General features: G+C 38.3%; 1 protein-coding gene across 1 annotated transcript in view; it reads left to right on the forward strand.

Annotated features, from left to right (window-relative positions):
• TNNI3K (TNNI3 interacting kinase) overlaps positions 1-17,362 on the forward strand; it is a 280,406-nt gene that overhangs the window by 174,188 nt on the left and 88,856 nt on the right. The window contains exons 18-20 of the mRNA XM_081818637.1: positions 7,418-7,470; positions 7,796-7,848; positions 11,926-12,058. Of these exons, the coding sequence (XP_081674763.1) occupies positions 7,418-7,470; positions 7,796-7,848; positions 11,926-12,058 (239 nt within the window). The remainder of the gene's footprint in view (positions 1-7,417; positions 7,471-7,795; positions 7,849-11,925; positions 12,059-17,362) is intronic.

Consider the following 17,362-nt stretch of genomic DNA (forward strand, 5'->3'; position numbering starts at 1 on the left):
AAAAAGAACCAGCAGAATTTAACTTCCAGGATGCCTGGGTGGCTCAGTTGGTTAAGCGACTGCCTTCGGCTCAGGTCATGATCCTGGAGTCCCAGGATCGAGTCCCACGTCGGGCTCCCTGCTCAGCGGGGAGTCTGCCTCTCTCTCTGACCCTCCCCCCTCTCATGCTCTCTCTATCTCATTCTCTCTCTCAAATAAATAAATAAAATCTTAAAAAAAAAAAGAATTTAACTTCCATTCACTTTTGTTTAAAAGAAAATTGGAGAAAATACTTAAAAGATATAAATAGACACACACATACACACACACACACACACACCACATTGAAAACAGCTTATTCATTTCTGAAGGTGAACTGTGTTACTATGGAAGAAAGAACTGAAGGTCAGAGCATGGATTGTGTTCACATTGGATGAAGTAAATTTTGCCTTCAGTTATATTTTGTATTCTGCTAAGTGCATGCATTGTTAAGGTTAAAAGAACTTTATTGTGGAGTCGTCTGTAAGGGACAGACATTTCAAAGAGATAAGTAGTCAGTTCTGTTACGTAAACAATTGACCCGAATCATTTGCTTCATGATAAAAGACAAAGCTGGAGGCAACTCCAAACACTGCGGCATCAATGCGGTCAGGAGAACAAAGATTCCTTTAGGTGAAATGCAGTCATTCAGTCAAAGCAGCAATAGTTTTTTTTTTTTTTATTGTTCTGTATATTTGAAAGTTTTATTTTATTATTTTTTTTATTCTTATGTTAATCCCCATACATTACATCATTAGTTTTAGATGAAGTGTTCCATGATTCATTGTTTGTGCATAACACCCAGTGCTCCATGCAGAATGTGCCCTCCTCAATACCCACCACCAGGCTAACCCATCCTCCCACCCCCCTCCCCTCTAGAACCCTCAGTTTGTTTTTCAGAGCAGCAATAGTTTTATAGAATTAGACAATGGGAATGGAAGAAGAGACTCTCTAGGGCTAAGAGTGAGTTGAAATACTCCATAGTGAAGTCAGTTTCTCCTGTGGGTTTTGATTCAGAAAGTCACATTGCTTCCAAGACTCATCACTTGATACCTACCAAGTACATGGCTTTATCATTTACAAAGGGCATTGTTTGTAAGTTGTACAAACACTCTGTAAGCTAGGTCCCCCATGTATTAATAACAACCAATACCTATTTAGCAGTTCAGAATTTACAAAATTCCATGTATGATCTCTTTTTTTTTAAGATTGTATTTATTTATTTGAGGGAGAGAGTGAGCGAGAGAGAGAAGGAGCTGGGGGGAGGGAGAAGCAGACTCCCCGCTGAGCAGGGTGCCCAACATGCAGCTCCATCCCAGACTCCAGGATCATGACCTGAGCAGAAGGCAGACGTGTAACCGACTGAACCAACCAGGCACCCCTCCGTGTATGATCTCTTAACGCTCTTCACTCCTCTCAAAAGTTTTAAAGATGAGAAAGGAAGATTCAAAAAGTTAAAATTATTATTTGTCCCAATTCATGGGACTACCAATAGCAAAAAACAGGTATTCTGACTCCAGGTCCTTTTCCTACACACTACCTTCTCTTCATTTCTTAAGACCTTCTCTTCTATTTTAATGATCTTTTCCAGAATTAATTCTCACAGTCACTATATTCTTCTCTAGGTCTCTGACAGTAAAAGCCACTTTATATTCTAGCTTATGTATGATAATGTCTCTTCCTGTCAGTTTGCATTTCATTCCCAATCAGATTGTCATCTCTTTGAAAGCAGGGGCACTGTGGTTTCTACCTCAGAATGAGGCCTTCACAGCAGGAAGGGTAAACCTGTGCAGATAACCACGTTGGTGACTGCCATTCCAGCATACCATTTCTCCTGTAATGCATGATAACCAAAGACAGCAATAAAGCCCTTTGAGCTACTGATGCTGCAAGGTTGACTTGGCACACCCATCAGCTAAGCTACTTGCTTTGGAGCTTGAGCCTCACTCAACACAACTAAATTACAAGTCCGCAAACAGTGCGGACTATTAGAATCACACTCATTTACATGAAAACAAAATGTTAAATCCAGAAATGCCAAAAATTACTGTAAGAATGAAGGGCTTGTTGATGTTTATCTCTCGAACTTTCTTGTATGGCTACCAAACCTACTGCTATCTGGAGAGCATTCCTCAGCAGCATGTCACCCTTAAAGATGTTTCCACACAGCAAGTGTGTGTGTGTGTGTGTGCACTGCTTATGTGTACATATGTGTATATTACAACATCTGTTCACCATTGCCCTCCTTCCTTTCTCTGTAACCTATCTCTTCTCATCTCCTGCCCCTTATTTCTCAATACCTTCCCCCCAGATGGTAGGACTTGTGCTAAAGTGCTAGTTCAATCAATTACTGACAGGTTTGTTCATCTATCAAATTCAAATCCAAAGGGCCTGACTCACAGGGCTATTTCTACCAAATGTTATGTGCATGAAGATGCTCTGTAAAGCGTCATGTGTAACAGAAAACTGCCTCCCCACCCCAGAATTTTATATAAAAGCAAACAGATAAAAATGAACCTCCTGGGTGGTCTCCTAAGGAAGAAGTCTTAGAATTCCCATCACCTTGTCTCCGTTCACTCTTTTGATCCTGATGACATTCTTTGTGTTCCTAGCTGGATTCCCAGGTCAGATTGCAAGTTTCCTGTTGGCAGGAACTGTGCTTCATTCATCTACATGTGACCTATTAACCACACTCTAGAAGGGAAGAAGGTTAGTGTTTGCCTGCTGTGTCTTTGTGGATCAGAGGTGTATTAGATTTATTTCCATGTAGCTTGTTGACTTCATTCTCATTACCTTATAGTCATACATTGAACACAGAACTTTTTAGCACTAGCTGGCTGGTCTTCCTTCACTCAAGCAGACTTTCTGGAATTTCTGTCTAGACATCAAGCTGGAAGAGTCCTGGCTCCTCAGGGCCTATCTGGATGATGTGGAAGTCAGCTTCTCCTAAAAAAGGCAAATTTTGGAGCCTGAGAATTGAATGCTGTCTCCACCTCTTACTAGCTGTGATACTGGCCATCTTATGCAACCACTGTGATCCTCAGTTATCCATCCATAGGGTGCATAGGCTAATACCAACCATATAGTGGATCCATGAGGAATGGAAAAATCAGTGCTTGCCCAAACGAGGCTCTCATCAAGTATTTATTCCCTTTTTTCTTGACTGCTACCCTCGCTGTTACTGCCCCGCAATTTTCACTACTCTCATTCCTCTCAAAACTTGCCATTCAGAAAAAATCTCAGTAATAAACTCTTGAAGTTATCACTAATAATAATTGTACCACTTCTGCTGTCTTAACTGACTTCAGCTCTAAGCTCATCCCCTTCCCTAGGTATCCTCAACCCCGATGCTGATGACTCTCTGACCCACCGCAAGGGCCACCACAAAGCCTTAGTGCTGTCACTGATTAGCACAGATTTTCTCAGCTTCACCCTGCCTATCTCTATTTATTTAACTCCAGATAGGAGCTATCACTCAGCACTAACTAAAAAATGAATGGCTGAATCTTAGAGGTAGTTCTAAAAATTAGTTTCCATTGTTACTGAGTGGTTAGAGAAGGAGTGGACAAATCCAAAAGACTATCTTGAATTAAATAGAAAATCTCATTTTGTTCCAGCACTTCCTGAAGTTCTGCAGTACTATTTTCATAGCATCCTTTTTGACATTTGGTTCCATTTGCTGCTATGAACTCAGATCGCCTTGTGTTCCTAAATTGTCACTTCATCCTTTGTTTCGTGTAATTTGCTATTGTTTGTTAAGAACACAAGAGTTCATGTTCATTTTTTTTTTTAAGATTTTATTTAGTTATTTGAGAGAGAGAATGAGATAGAGAGAGCATGAGAGGGGGGAGGGTCAGAGGGAGAAGCAGACTCCCCGCTGAGCAGGGAGCCCGGTGCGGGACTCAATCCTGGGACTCCAGGATCATGACCTGAGCTGAAGGCAGTCGCTTAACCAACTGAGCCACCCAGGCATCCGAGTTCATGTTCATTTTAATTTGATAAAAATAATAGTTTTTTGTCTGGTGAGTCCAATCTTGCCAAGCACAACATTGACTTCAAAGTTTCTTAGCGTCCCACTTCAGCCACTACCCTTTTCATAAAAATGCATAGGATTTGGGATGCCTGGGTGGCTCAGTCAGTTAAGCCTCTGGGTCCTGGGATCGAGCCGGGCAACAGGTTCCTTGCTCAGTGGGGAGCCTGCTTCTCCCTCTGCCTGTCGTTCCCCCTTCTTGTGCTCTCTCTCTGTCTCTCTCTCTCTGACAAATAAAATCTTTTAAAAAAGCATAGGATTTTTAGTAAGACAATCCCTTCTAATTGGGTATGTTATTGCCTTGTGCTTATGAAATCCACACTAGAAAACTTGAAGTGTGATGAAGGATGATCCTTGGCTTTCTGTTCCCTTTAGTCCTCTATATCTAAGCTATCCCAAGACCTAGACACTTTTTTTCAGATGTTTTGATGGATTAACCCTATCTTGTTTATTTTCCATTCTTTTTACTTTTGGCCTTCTGTACCCAGGGCCTAAAATTATTCTTGAATACTAATCTTTCTGCTTTCAGAGCATTGCCCCCTATGCATAAAAATGTGCTATCTCCATGCATCAGGCCTAGAATTCCCTTCCCAGGTTTAATCTTTCCTTGTAATAATCCAACACCACCTCCGCTCAGTTTTCCTCCATTATTCTGCAGCATGTACTCCAATTAGGAAGTATATTCTTCCTATAATTCCTGATAGAAACTATAGGCATCCCCAACTCTTGACCTTTCTAAGATCATCCCCCAACTTAGACTTCTTTTCTCCCTTCATCTTCTGCCCCATTTCCTCCTCACTACATCGGCTCACAAACTCTTTGCCTATCTTGTTCACCACTATATCCCAGTATATAGAAAATTTCTTGGTATATGACCAGCATTCAGCCAATTTGTATTTATAGACTTACAGACTTTCCCTCAAGTCCCACTTCAAAAATAATTTCCTTTTTTAACCTATACTATTTTCTTTGAAGTCTTACATAACCCACATTCATCTTTATTTTTATCAGCTGATTTTAAGTTCCCTGAAGATGAAATTCATAACTTGCCTCACTCTGCATCTCTCAGAGTATCTTGATAATGTGAGGAAAGTAAATATCATGCTTGGGGGAAAGGGTCCATAACCTAACACAAGAATAATTCATAAAATGCATTTCTCACCTACTGTTTTCCAGTCCCTGATCTAAGATCTGAGAGAATGGCCTTCATGAACTAGAGTCTATGTCTTCACTGTTACTAGTTACCTATGTAATCTCCATTGATACATGAAGTTCTCTGAGCTTTGGACTCTTCTAGGTACTAAGAGGGTTATACTAAGTTAGTTCTAATGTCTCTTCCAATTGTAGGATTCTGTGAATTCTAAATATTTACCAGTAGATTGATGAGTGGTATTCAAAAAGTACTCATGACTGTCTATTTTCTATTTCTTTTATTTGTTCAACAAATGTTTATTGAATGCTTCTATGTAATGCATGTGCTAAAAACACCAGAGGTACAGCAATGAGCATAATCCATGCATCCTGAGATATCCTGCTTCTCATACCGTGATGTACTGGGTGGCCCAGTGACCAAATTCTCTTAAATTTCTTTGATAAAAGGGTAAAATTTTGCTAAACCCTCTACCCCAACTCCAGCTAACTGGTATAACATCATTCTTAATAATATAAAATATTTACTTTGGAAGAAATTTTCTGAATATTCCATATAGATGTAACTTATCTGAGGGCTTCTCAAGATCCATGATTTTAAGCTATTGCTTGGATGACTACTATTATGGAAAAAGTGAAGGTTTAACTAGTAGTTCTGGGAGACTTTCCCTATATTGAACTAGAGCAGCAGCTCCATTTACAAATCTGTTTTACATGTTGAGATTATACTCCTAAAAATATTTTTTTTAATAACCACTGTTCTAGGTAACTAATTGGAATTAAAATAAAATAACAGACAGGATGCTTATACATATAAATGTATGATGATTGGGGAATCCATGCTCAGTATGTGTTTTAATGATATCTCTAAAATGTAACACCCATTATCCCTTGATAGACCAAGGGATTGTGGTATTGAAACTCCCATAAATCCTTCAAAGAATCTAGTGGTACAAAATTAGATGCATTTTTCTTGTTGTACTTGAACTTCCAGAGAGCTCCTGATGCTATCAAGTCATCTCATCACATGTAGCAACTGATAAATTTGTAGTTAAAGAGAGGATTTGGGGATTTTGTTTTGACATCCTTGATTACTTCTACACTGGGTTTTTCCAAGCACAGTGACTTTAAACATAGTCTAGATTTTTGGTAGTTGAAAAGAGGATTAAGTTTGTATTACAGAAATAAAATTCACTAATGATACTATGGAAGTTCAAAAATAACTTTCTTATAAAGCTTCAGTCAGCAACAAAAAGCATTTATGTAAAGGATTCAATATCTTATTCAGAACTTATTCAGGACTGGAAAATAATAGTGTTTTCCTTATATTGATCACGAAGCAAAACAATTAAGGATAGAGCCAATAAAATAAATATAGTATAGCCTATGGACACTAAAAGAAATCCAGTGGAGGATCTCCTAATACTGAAATGACTCATTTACAAGCCAAATGTGAAATGAGCATGAAGAAAGGCATTCAGTAAGAAGCACTCAAAGACAGTCTTGGATCATGATATGCTTGTCCGTAAGATATCCCACAACTCATTTCACCAACATGTGGGAGGAACGACCTCTTTTGGGGCTTTCCCAGTCTTGATTTACTTTTTGAAAAGGAAGGACATTGTTAATCTAGCTTGAATTATGGTTTGGAAAGATTTTGATGACCTTTATACCTTTTCTTCCCTAAGAACTTAAAAAGTGGTTTTGCCAGTGTCAGTCTTAAAAACACTCTTCTTCCTGGAACTGTAGCCAGAAGATATTGGCCAAGACATTTTCCACAAAGGGTCCTTTTACTGTGTTCATGTCGGGCTCTGACTTGAACTGTCCTTATGCCTAGGGTTCCAGCAAGCTGGTTCCCTTGCTCTGACTCTCATACGCTCAGAGATGCCTTTGACCCTGTCTGTTACAATTGTATTAGCAACTGAACCTCAAGGATTTGAAAAACTGATCTTCAGCTAATGGGACTTTTTGACAAGTTTAGAAGATCTACCCAAAGTTGAATACTTTGTATACTTTGAAAGTTAGATATAAAATGATTTTGTAAATATTCCTTTTGAATTAGCAAAATTAAGAAAATCAGACTCACTAACCTAAGATCTCTGGTCATCTTTTGCAGCTTCTTTATCCTCTGAGTAAACAAATATCATCCTCTTCCTTAAGGCACTGGATTCAGTAATAGTAAAGTTTACTCAAAGTTGTTTTTTGTTTTGTTTTTTATAGTCACAATATTCTTCTCTGTGAGGATGGGCATGCTGTGGTGGCAGATTTTGGAGGTGAGATTTCCATGAATAATACCCCAAATGACATCAGTCTCTTTCTTCATTCCTAGTTGGTCCCTAATATTGTATGACAAATCTGAAAATGGATTTCACACTTACAGCTATACTTTTCTAAGTCATTCAAATTTCAGTGACCCTGAATCTTGAAAGTATATCATTTATTTTCAGTTTTTCATCTTTGATATTCCCAGCTAAAAGAAAGGAAGTGAGCATTTAAATAAGATAGAGGTTTCTTGGGGTTTCAAAATTTTAGCTGTGATTTTGACCTTATTTTTAAAGATATTTCCTTTGACATGAATTCGTTTTCTCCCTCCCTCAGAATCAAGATTTCTACAGTCTCTGGATGAAGACAACATGACAAAACAACCTGGGGTTTGCTGCTGCTTGTGTTCCCTATAATTATGAAACAATTAAATGTGTAAACTCAGCATGAGGCGAAGTGAGATGAGAGTAGCTTTAACTGGAAGCATTGTAATTGTCCCAGGGGCAGGATACTGTGTTATGTTTTTATTTGCAGTAAGCTCTCAAAAGAACTCTTTCAAGGCTCTACCAGAAAAATAGATTAGATATATATTTGGAAAAGGCAATGGGCAAAATGATACAGAATTTGTTTCAAATATAACTAAAAAAAGTACATGGCAGGCATGGTTAATTGGCTTTCGGTTTTCGATCTTCTTAATAAGTAGTGGAGCAAACATTTAATCGATAACTAACTATAGAATTTGTAGTTAACCAGCATCTATTAACAACTTTTTTTCTACTTTAGCATTATAAGGCAATATATCACATAACCAAGCACCAATGTTTAAGTAAAAGAGAAGTTATAACGTCTGAAGCAAGAATAATTGTACTCAAAATGTCTGCTATTAAATTCATTACCTGCTCTCTCCTTTGCTCCCCCCACTCCCCCAAAAAGTAACTTCTCTTTCTAGACTACCTGTGTTATTTAATTACCCAAGTTTGAGGTAATTTTCCATTCCTTCCTTCCCTGCTTCCACTGACTTTACTCACTTTTTCTGTTTGCATGCTTGTTTTAAGTTCAACCCAACCTCTCATTTTCCACTTCAGTTCAGGTCTTCATCATCTCTTTTCTGAACTAGAAGTAGGATTCTAACTCCAGTATTCTCTTCCAGTTCATTCTTTGCAGCGTCAGCCAAGTATTGGGTTCTGACAATTCACCTCCTCCTGTAAACCATCAAAGATACCCACTACCCAGGGAGCCTGGGTGGCTCAGTCTGTTAAGCATCCGACTCCTGATTTCAGCTCAGTTCCTGATCTCAGGGTCCCGGAATCGAGCCCCGTGTCATGCTCCGTGCTCAGTGGGGAGTCTGCTTAGATACCTTCTCTCCTTCTTCCTCTGCGCCTCCCCACATGCACATGCATGCTCTCTCTCTCTTTCTCTCCCTCTCACACACACATAAATATATCCAAAAAAAAAAAAAAAAAAGATATCCACCACTGACAGGCCAAAATCCAAATTCATTGCCTGGCAGCCTCCTGTCCTCCCCAGTCTGGCTCAGGACCCCTCGGTGACCTCTTCTCCCACAGCAACTTCTCTCAAGTCCCCTGTAGCCCAGCACACAAGCCTCCTGGTCATTCCCCAAACATGCCATTCACTTTCATATCCCTGTGACTCTGCTGGTGTGGTTTTCTCTGTCTGGATAGCCCTCTACTCCACCCCACCTAAAAGGAGTCTACTCATCTTGCAAGACCCAGGAAATTTTATCCATTTTAAGTGCCTTTCCTTCCATAATGTGCCCCCTGCTGCCTCCTCCCCATGCACTTTTCTGTCTGGGCTTCCGTGCATTTTGCACTGCTAATTTAAACTCTTATTCATTCAGTCTACAAACATTTACTGAGGGCCTACCATGTATCAGGCATTGTGCAAAGGGCCAGGAATGCAACATGTGAAGAAAAGCTTAGTCCTTAATCTCAAGGAGCTCATTTTCCAATGGGGAAAACATGGCAATAAGCAGATAGATTGAAAGCAGTGTGGAAATTCAGTGGTAAATAAGGTGTGACAAAGCATCATGGGAGCACAGGTGGGATGAATGGGTGTAAATTAGGTGGAGGGAAAACAAAAAGGAGTGGCCGGTAGAATGAACAACAGTGTGAGCCAAGTCACAGGGGAGAATGAGAAATATCAGACTTCCTAAGGGAACTTCAGATAGGTTGGCATTGTTGGCATGCACTGTGTGAGGAAGAGAGAGTGAAAGATGCATTAGAGCAGAAGGCAGGAACCACATCATGGACCATGTTGTATTGTAAGCAGGATTATTCATGCTGGTTTCCCCATTTAGATTTCACTCATCCATCCAACAAATATTTATGGACTACTTACTAGATGCCAGACATTCTTCTAGGAACTGGGGATATTACAGTGAATAAATTAATTTTCTTATTCCTATGGAGCTAATATTCTTCTAGAAGGAGTTAGACACTGAACAAATTAACAAAATATATATTGGTGGTGGTAAGTGTTATGAAGAAAAAACAAAGCACAGCATATGAATGGAGAGTAGTAGTAGTGCCATTTAGATAGGGCAAGAGGGAAAGATAACATCTGATGAGAGACCTGACCAGCAGTCATCCATGTAGGGAGAAGAGAAATACAGAGGGAACGGTAAGTGCAAAGGCCCTGAGGCAGGAAAATTCTCTGTGTATTTAAGGACAGAATGACTGGAGTAGAGTGTGCAAGAGGAGAATGGTAAGATATGAGGTAAGGGAGGTAGGAAGAATGAGTCCTCTTTTTGACAGGACACACAGACCTGGAACATAGAGATAGCTAAATCAGTGGTTCTCAATCCTGGCTGCATATTGGAATCACTTCAGAAACTTTTTTAAAAAGTATGCCACTTGAATCTAACCCCCAGAAATTCTGATTTCATTGGCCTGGGGTTGATCTTGGGTACCTGTATCTATTAAGTTTCCCCAGGTGACTCTACATCCAGACTGTCTAGATAAACTTTTGTTGAAAGAAATTGAATTGAATGTCACCAACAGCAAGTAATTTTTTTATTCTAGCAGTGTAGTCTTTAAGCACAGCACTACTCTAGATTTATTTTGAAGGCTATTTTGTTTCTTACTAGTTATGTGGCCTTGTGTAAGTTGGCTAATTACTCTATTACTCCCCTGTGGAAAAATGGGCACATCGTATGCCTACTTCCACTTACGCAATGTTGTGACACAATGCATAATCTGCTACATAAGTGGAGACTATTTGGAATGTGAAAGCTCATGTGGAAGAATTGCATATAAGCACCATAATCAGAATAGAGATATTCTTGGAATGCTGTAATTATGCATGATTTCAAAATAAGATAGACACTTCAAAAGAATTATCAGCAGCCAGCTCTGCATAGAATTTCAGGAAGAGCAATAAAAGAATACTGGTTTCCTTCAGTGGAAATACAAAGAAAGAAGGTGTTTGGTGAAGTTCATTGATAAGGTTATGGATCCATGGGATTTTAGAGCTGGATGGGCCTGCCTCCTCTGTTTGCCCTTGAGGAATCTGAGGTCCAGGAAGCATATGAGATTTCTCCAGATCTGCCCAAACAGGCGATGGTAGAGCTAGAACTGCAATTTCCATCTCCTGACTCAAAACCTAGTGCTCTTTCCCCTAAACCACAAATAAATCAAAATTATGCATTTACAGCCCAGAATGGAAACTTATATTTAAAACCAAAAAATACATAACTGCAAGTGAAAAGAATGTAAATAATGCCATCAAAACATGAATATAAAACTTTGTACAGAGAAGATTATAACATTTTATAGACTTTGTTCCTGGAATATTTATTGCCCAAACCGCATTCAGAAATAACACAACTGGGCAAACAAAGGAGATGTGACAGACGTGATCCTGCCAGTAAGACATCTGCTTCATAGGAATATTCTGGGCACTCCCCTACGGTCCTTTCTCTTCTCAGTCATGAAGGCACTACTTAGGGGTCTGATTTAGTGACTTCCTAAATTACAACCTGAAGATCTAAAGGAGGGAAGGTGCCTCCCACAGTGTGTGATTCACCCCCAGGGAGGCATAGAGCTCTTGGGTGAATCGTGATTGGCTATTCAGAAGCTTCTATGGCCTCTAGGGGTAAGATGCTTAGAAGTAAACCGAAAATGCTGCTGCTGTGACCATCACTTTATAAGATGCAGGGTTACTTGATGATTAATATTGTTGCAATATTTTGGGAAGAATTATGAATCTCATGATCTTCCAATGATTTAAAAAATGCCCTTTGTAAAAATGAGCAACAATAGTAAACCTGCTATGTATGTATAAACACACCATTTTATTGCACAGTATAGGGCAATCGATGTTGTTTTATGTATGTATCTTTTGAGAACAATGCGAGAACACTTAAATCCTTACTAAGAAAAACACTGTTCTACAATGGAATAACTAAACACTTGGTAAATGACTTGTGGATGTTTCTGGACATGCAGAACCTCCGCTGGATGGCTCCTGAGGTGTTCACGCAGTGCACACGCTACACCATCAAAGCTGACGTCTTCAGCTATGCTCTGTGTCTGTGGGAACTTCTCACTGGTGAAATTCCATTCGCTCATCTCAAGCCAGGTAAGACATCCGGCAAAGTCTCTGTTTTCCAGAGTTCTGTGCATTTTCATGACTTCAAGAAACACTTTTTTTCCAAAAATTATTACTCTTGGTGGGTTGGCAAGGTGAGAATTAAGTAAACAATTTCAATTTGGGTTTTTTTGTTTTGTTTTGTTTTGTTTTAAAAGATTTTATTTATTTATTTGAGAGAGAGAGGTAATGAGAGAGAAAGGGCACAGCAGTGGGGAGAGGGATAAGCAGGCTCCCCACTGAGCCGGGACCCTGAGGCAGGATTCGATCCCGGGACCCCAAGACCATGACCTGAATGAAAGGCAGCTGTTTAACCAACTGAGCCACCCAGGCGCCCCTCAGTTTCTTTTAAAGCGTGTGCCAAATCCAGAAAACTTAATGATCTGTGTGATTTTGAGACACAGGCACACACAAGCATTAGGTATATTTTATTAAAGTTTAAGGCTTTGATTTATCTGTGGTTAATAAAACAACAAATGACTACGGTCACATGGCAGGTGGGTGCAAATAACGTGGACATTGTAATACTTATTTTTTGAGATTAGATTCTAGATGCTCCTTTTTAGTGTGTATATAAGGGTGAGCTGAAAGTAGCAACACAAAAATAACCTATCAGGACTGTTTTCTGCTTGTCTCACATTATAGAAGAGAACTGCTTTTCCTAATAATTTTGTATTACATAAATGGATACCTTCCAAAAATGGGGCTTTGTGAGTGAGCCTAATTTTTGGTGATAATATACATTGTACTCTGTGTTCATGTAGACTGTAGAGATATGGAATCTAATCACATGAAAAATATACACATACTTGAGGTTTAAGGTAAATTTTATTTGCATCTGTCTCTTCATTTTATTTGAGTTGCTTTTATGTCTTGTCATTCTATTTACTTACTTGTATTCACCATTAGACTGGAAATTTGCCCCCAGCAATCACTCATCTGATTTATGTCATTATAGGTTTGCCTTTTCCAGAATGTCCTATAAATGGAATCATGTTGTTGATTTTCAGTAATTCATTCTTTTTTTGTTCCTAAGTAATATTCCATTTTGTGGATGTATCTCAATTTAATTATACATTCATGAGTTGATGATTATTTGAATTATTCTCACTTTGGGACTACTATGAATAAGACAGTTAATACCATTCAGTTCTTTGTGTGGATGGTTTTATTACTGTTGAATAAATATGTAAGAGATGACTACTAGATCTTATGATAAGAGTTTTTCTAAGGTGTTTTTACCATTATGGATTCCCACCAGCAATGGATTAGAATTCCAGTTGCTAAACAGCCTTGCCAGGACTTTTTTGTTGCCTGTTTTAAATAAAATATTAGCCATTTAAGTAGGTATGTAATGGTATATCATTGTAGTATTATTTTATATTTCTCTAACAACTAATGATGTTGATAATCTTTTCACATGTTTATGTGTGTTCATACCTCTTTCTTTGGTGAAGTGTTTGTTCAGATTGCCTTATTATTTACTTGTAAGAGTTCTTAGATTCTAGGTAGAAGTCTTTCATCTGCTATGCATTTTGAAAGTATTTTTCTCTAGCCTGTGGCTTGCCTTTTCATAGTCTTAGCAATGTCTTGAAAGAAGTTTTTAAATTCAATGAAGTCTATCTTATCAAACTTTTAAATCACATTTTTTGGTATCCTTCCTAAAATATGGTTGCATCAATAGGCTACAAAAATTTCCTCCTATGTTTTCTTTTAGAACTCTCAGAGGTTTAGGTTTTATATTTGTAAAATCTATTTGTGTTCTCTTTTTTTAATGGCACAGGTATGAGTTTTTGTTATTCTTTTGTTAATTTATTTGTTTTTTGGGCACCTGGGTGGCTCAGTCAGTTAAGCATCTGCCTTCAGCTCAGGTCATGATCCCATGATCCCGTGATCCCAGGGTCCCAGGATCAATGGGGAGCCTGCTTCTCCCTCTCTGTCTGCGGTTCCCCCTGCTTGTGCTCCCTCTCTCTCCCTCTCCTTCCCTTTCTCATATAAATAAAATCTTTTAAAAAATTCTTCATAAAAAATTTGTTTTTTAATGTGGATGTTTAATTTTCCAGCATGATTTGTTGAAAAAACTTTCCTTTCTCCATTAAATTATTTTGGTACTATTGTCAAAAATCAATTGACCATATATCTGTATTTATTTTGGGGCTCTGTTCCATTGATATATGTCTACCCTTACACTAATACCATATTATATTGAAAGGTTACAGTTAAATCTTGAAATCAGGTTATATGAATCCTCCAACTATGTTCTTCTTTATAAAAATTGCTTTGGCTCTTCTAGGCTTTTTGCTTTTCTATATAAATTTTAGACTCAGCTTGTTTATTTCTACCAAAAAAAAAAACCCACTGGAATTTTGGGTAGATTACATTGAGTTTATAGATCAATTTGGGAAGAATTGACAACTTAAGCATACTGAATCTTCCAATCAGTTCACATGGTATAGCTCTCCCTTCAGTTATGTCTTCTTTAATTTCTGTCATCAGTGTGTTTGTAGTTTTTAGCATACAAACCTTGCACATTTTTTTACACTTATCTCTATGCATTTTGTGTTTGATACTATTATACATGTTATTTTTTAAAATTTCAATGTCCAATGGTTCTTTGCTAGAAGAGAGATATAGTTAATTTTTTTTATTATGTTATGTTAATCACCATATACAGTTAATTTTTAAATACCAACCTGGTACTCTACAAATTTGCTAAATGTACTTATCCATCCAAGTAGCTTTTTTCTACATTCTTCGAGATTTTCCACATAGATGATTTTGTGATCTGTAAATAAAGAAAACTTTATTTCTTTTCAATCTGTATGTCTTTTTATATCTTTTTCTTGCCTTCTTGCACAAGCAAAGACTGTGATGAACAACAATGAACAAAAAACAGAAGGGATGAGATCTAAAGCTCAAATCTATGTCCTTCTCCAAATTTCACCCATCACTATGCTAGTCAAAGCTGCCATCTTTATCACTGTAACTATTGCAATAGCCATTTGACTTCTTTCCCTTCATTCTGTCCCTCTTCCTCTCCACTCCTCTGAGAGCTACTGGAATGGTATTTTAAAAACATAAAACCAATTATGCCACTATTGCTTAAAATCGTCTAATGGCTTCCCATGTTCTTAGGATTAAATCTCAAAGTTATTAACATGCCCTGCACAACTCTATGTGTCTCTGTATCTTCGACCTTGCTCAGATCATTTCACGTCTTGTGCTCCAGCCCCTGGAGCCGTCTTTTGCTTCCTTCAGTGTGTCCCATTTCTTCTGGCCCTTTTACAAACTTTTCCTCTGGAAATGCAGTTGGTGAATGACATGGTAGTTGTGACTGAACTTAGTAAACTGAAAACTCTCTGCAACTGTGAGATGAGAGATGAGGGTGAAGTGTAACACAAGGTCAAGACCTCCTAGGATGCTGCACTTATATGGCACTCATTCTCCAGAAAGCCCATATAAAAACTCCAGTCATCCTTGACTCTTCTCTTTCCTTCTTTTGCTCATTCCTCCTGTCCTTCCTTTCTTGTTGTTCTCACTCATTTCCTTATTTTCTGTCCTACTTTCTAAATATCTCCTGAATCTTTCCACTTCTCTCCCTCTGCACTGTATCTTAAATGGTGTCATTATCTCCAGGTTTTCTTATCATCTTCTTTTCACCAGTTGCCATACTATAGCTAGGTTTAGCTTTCTAAAAACTGAAGTTAGATCATCTGGCCTCCTTTATTTAAAATCTCCAATGCTTTCCCTTTGCTCTTAAGATAAAAACAAAATTTCTTGAAACAATCTACAAAGCCTCACACTTACATTCCTACTTTCCTGCCCAGGTCTACCTCTTGCCACTTGCAGTCTTTCATCTATGTTCCAGCCCAGGGCCCTATTTCTTTTCCCCAACATGACTTGCTTCCTCTCTCTTCCCTGTCTTTGCATACATTAGTGTCTTTGAAACATTCTTGCTCACTTTCTGTCATACGAACCCTAATTAATTTTTAGATCTTAGCTTAAATATCACTTCTTCCCACAACATCTTCCTTAATTCTCTAATATTGGGTTAATGCAGTCTCCTCCATGCCCCACATCATCATTTATTATAGTATTTATCATATTTTACTCATACAGTTTTGGAATTTTCTCTTCTCCATTATCCTTTGCTAATTATACGGTGAATATTTCAAAGAGATAAAGATCCCTTCTGTCATGAACCCCCCCAGAAATATTTACCCTTAACAGTTAAAATCTTGCCTAAGAATAACTTGATTCCAATATCCCAGATATTAGAATTTATAGTACTTTATTGGAAGGAGAGTTTGTTTGTGATAGATATTGAATTTTTTAAAGTTGGACAGTGACCATGCATCAAGAAATGAGACTGTTTATATCATTGCAGTGGTTAGGCAATCTAGCATATGTTCAGCAATAAATTATGTGAAGCATCAGATTCAATATAAGCTACATATTAGCCATTTACAAAGAGGAACAAATCCATGACTACAATGTATGACAGCATTATCAATTATAGTAGTAGCAACATTACACATGGCTCATCCTTCTGGATTTAGGAGTACTCTATCTCCTGGGAGAAATAAAAAAGTGGAACACAAATATTGGCATTGACTCTTATGCAAGTGATGGGTATGCATTGAGAAGAACTTGAAGTTAGAGTCTCTTTTGCATAGGACATGTTCAAATTAACCTTATAATCTCAGGCTTAGAAAGAACCAAAAAGCCATCACATCCAGCATCCTATGGGTCACCCGAGATCTAATGCCCAAAGGGCCAGAGGAAATAGGCAAATGCTCAATACAGGACAGTGTGATGGACAGGAAATCACATGCTCTGACTCAAAGGGACATCTGCTACCCAGCTTCAGCCAAACAGTGCCATGCAGGAATGTAGAGATCACTGCCCACTGTTACCATATAAAATAATTTCTGTGTGTTTGTGTTAGAAATCTAAAGGCTTAGGGCACCTGGGTGGCTCATTCAGTTAAGCCTCTGACTCTTGATTTCGGTCATGATCTCAGAGTCTTGAGATCGAGTCCCATGTTGGGCTCTGTACTGGGTCTAGAGCCTGCTTAAGATTCTCTCTCTCCCCCTCTACCTCATGCATCCATGCTCGCACTTTCTCTCTCTCTCTTTCTGTCTCTCTCAAGAGAAAGAAAGAAAGAAAGAGAGAGGAAGGAAGGAAGGAAACTAAAGGTTTTTACATGTTGTCAATTAATTCAATTTTTAAGAAAGCATCTTTCAGTTTAACACCATATGGGCTAAAGGGAATCAGCATGATGTGTAAGAACAT

The sequence above is a fragment of the Leptonychotes weddellii genome, chromosome 4 (genome assembly GCF_054177405.1).
Source record: "Leptonychotes weddellii isolate Sample4059 chromosome 4, ASM5417740v2, whole genome shotgun sequence".
Taxonomy (NCBI): Eukaryota; Metazoa; Chordata; class Mammalia; order Carnivora; family Phocidae; genus Leptonychotes; species Leptonychotes weddellii.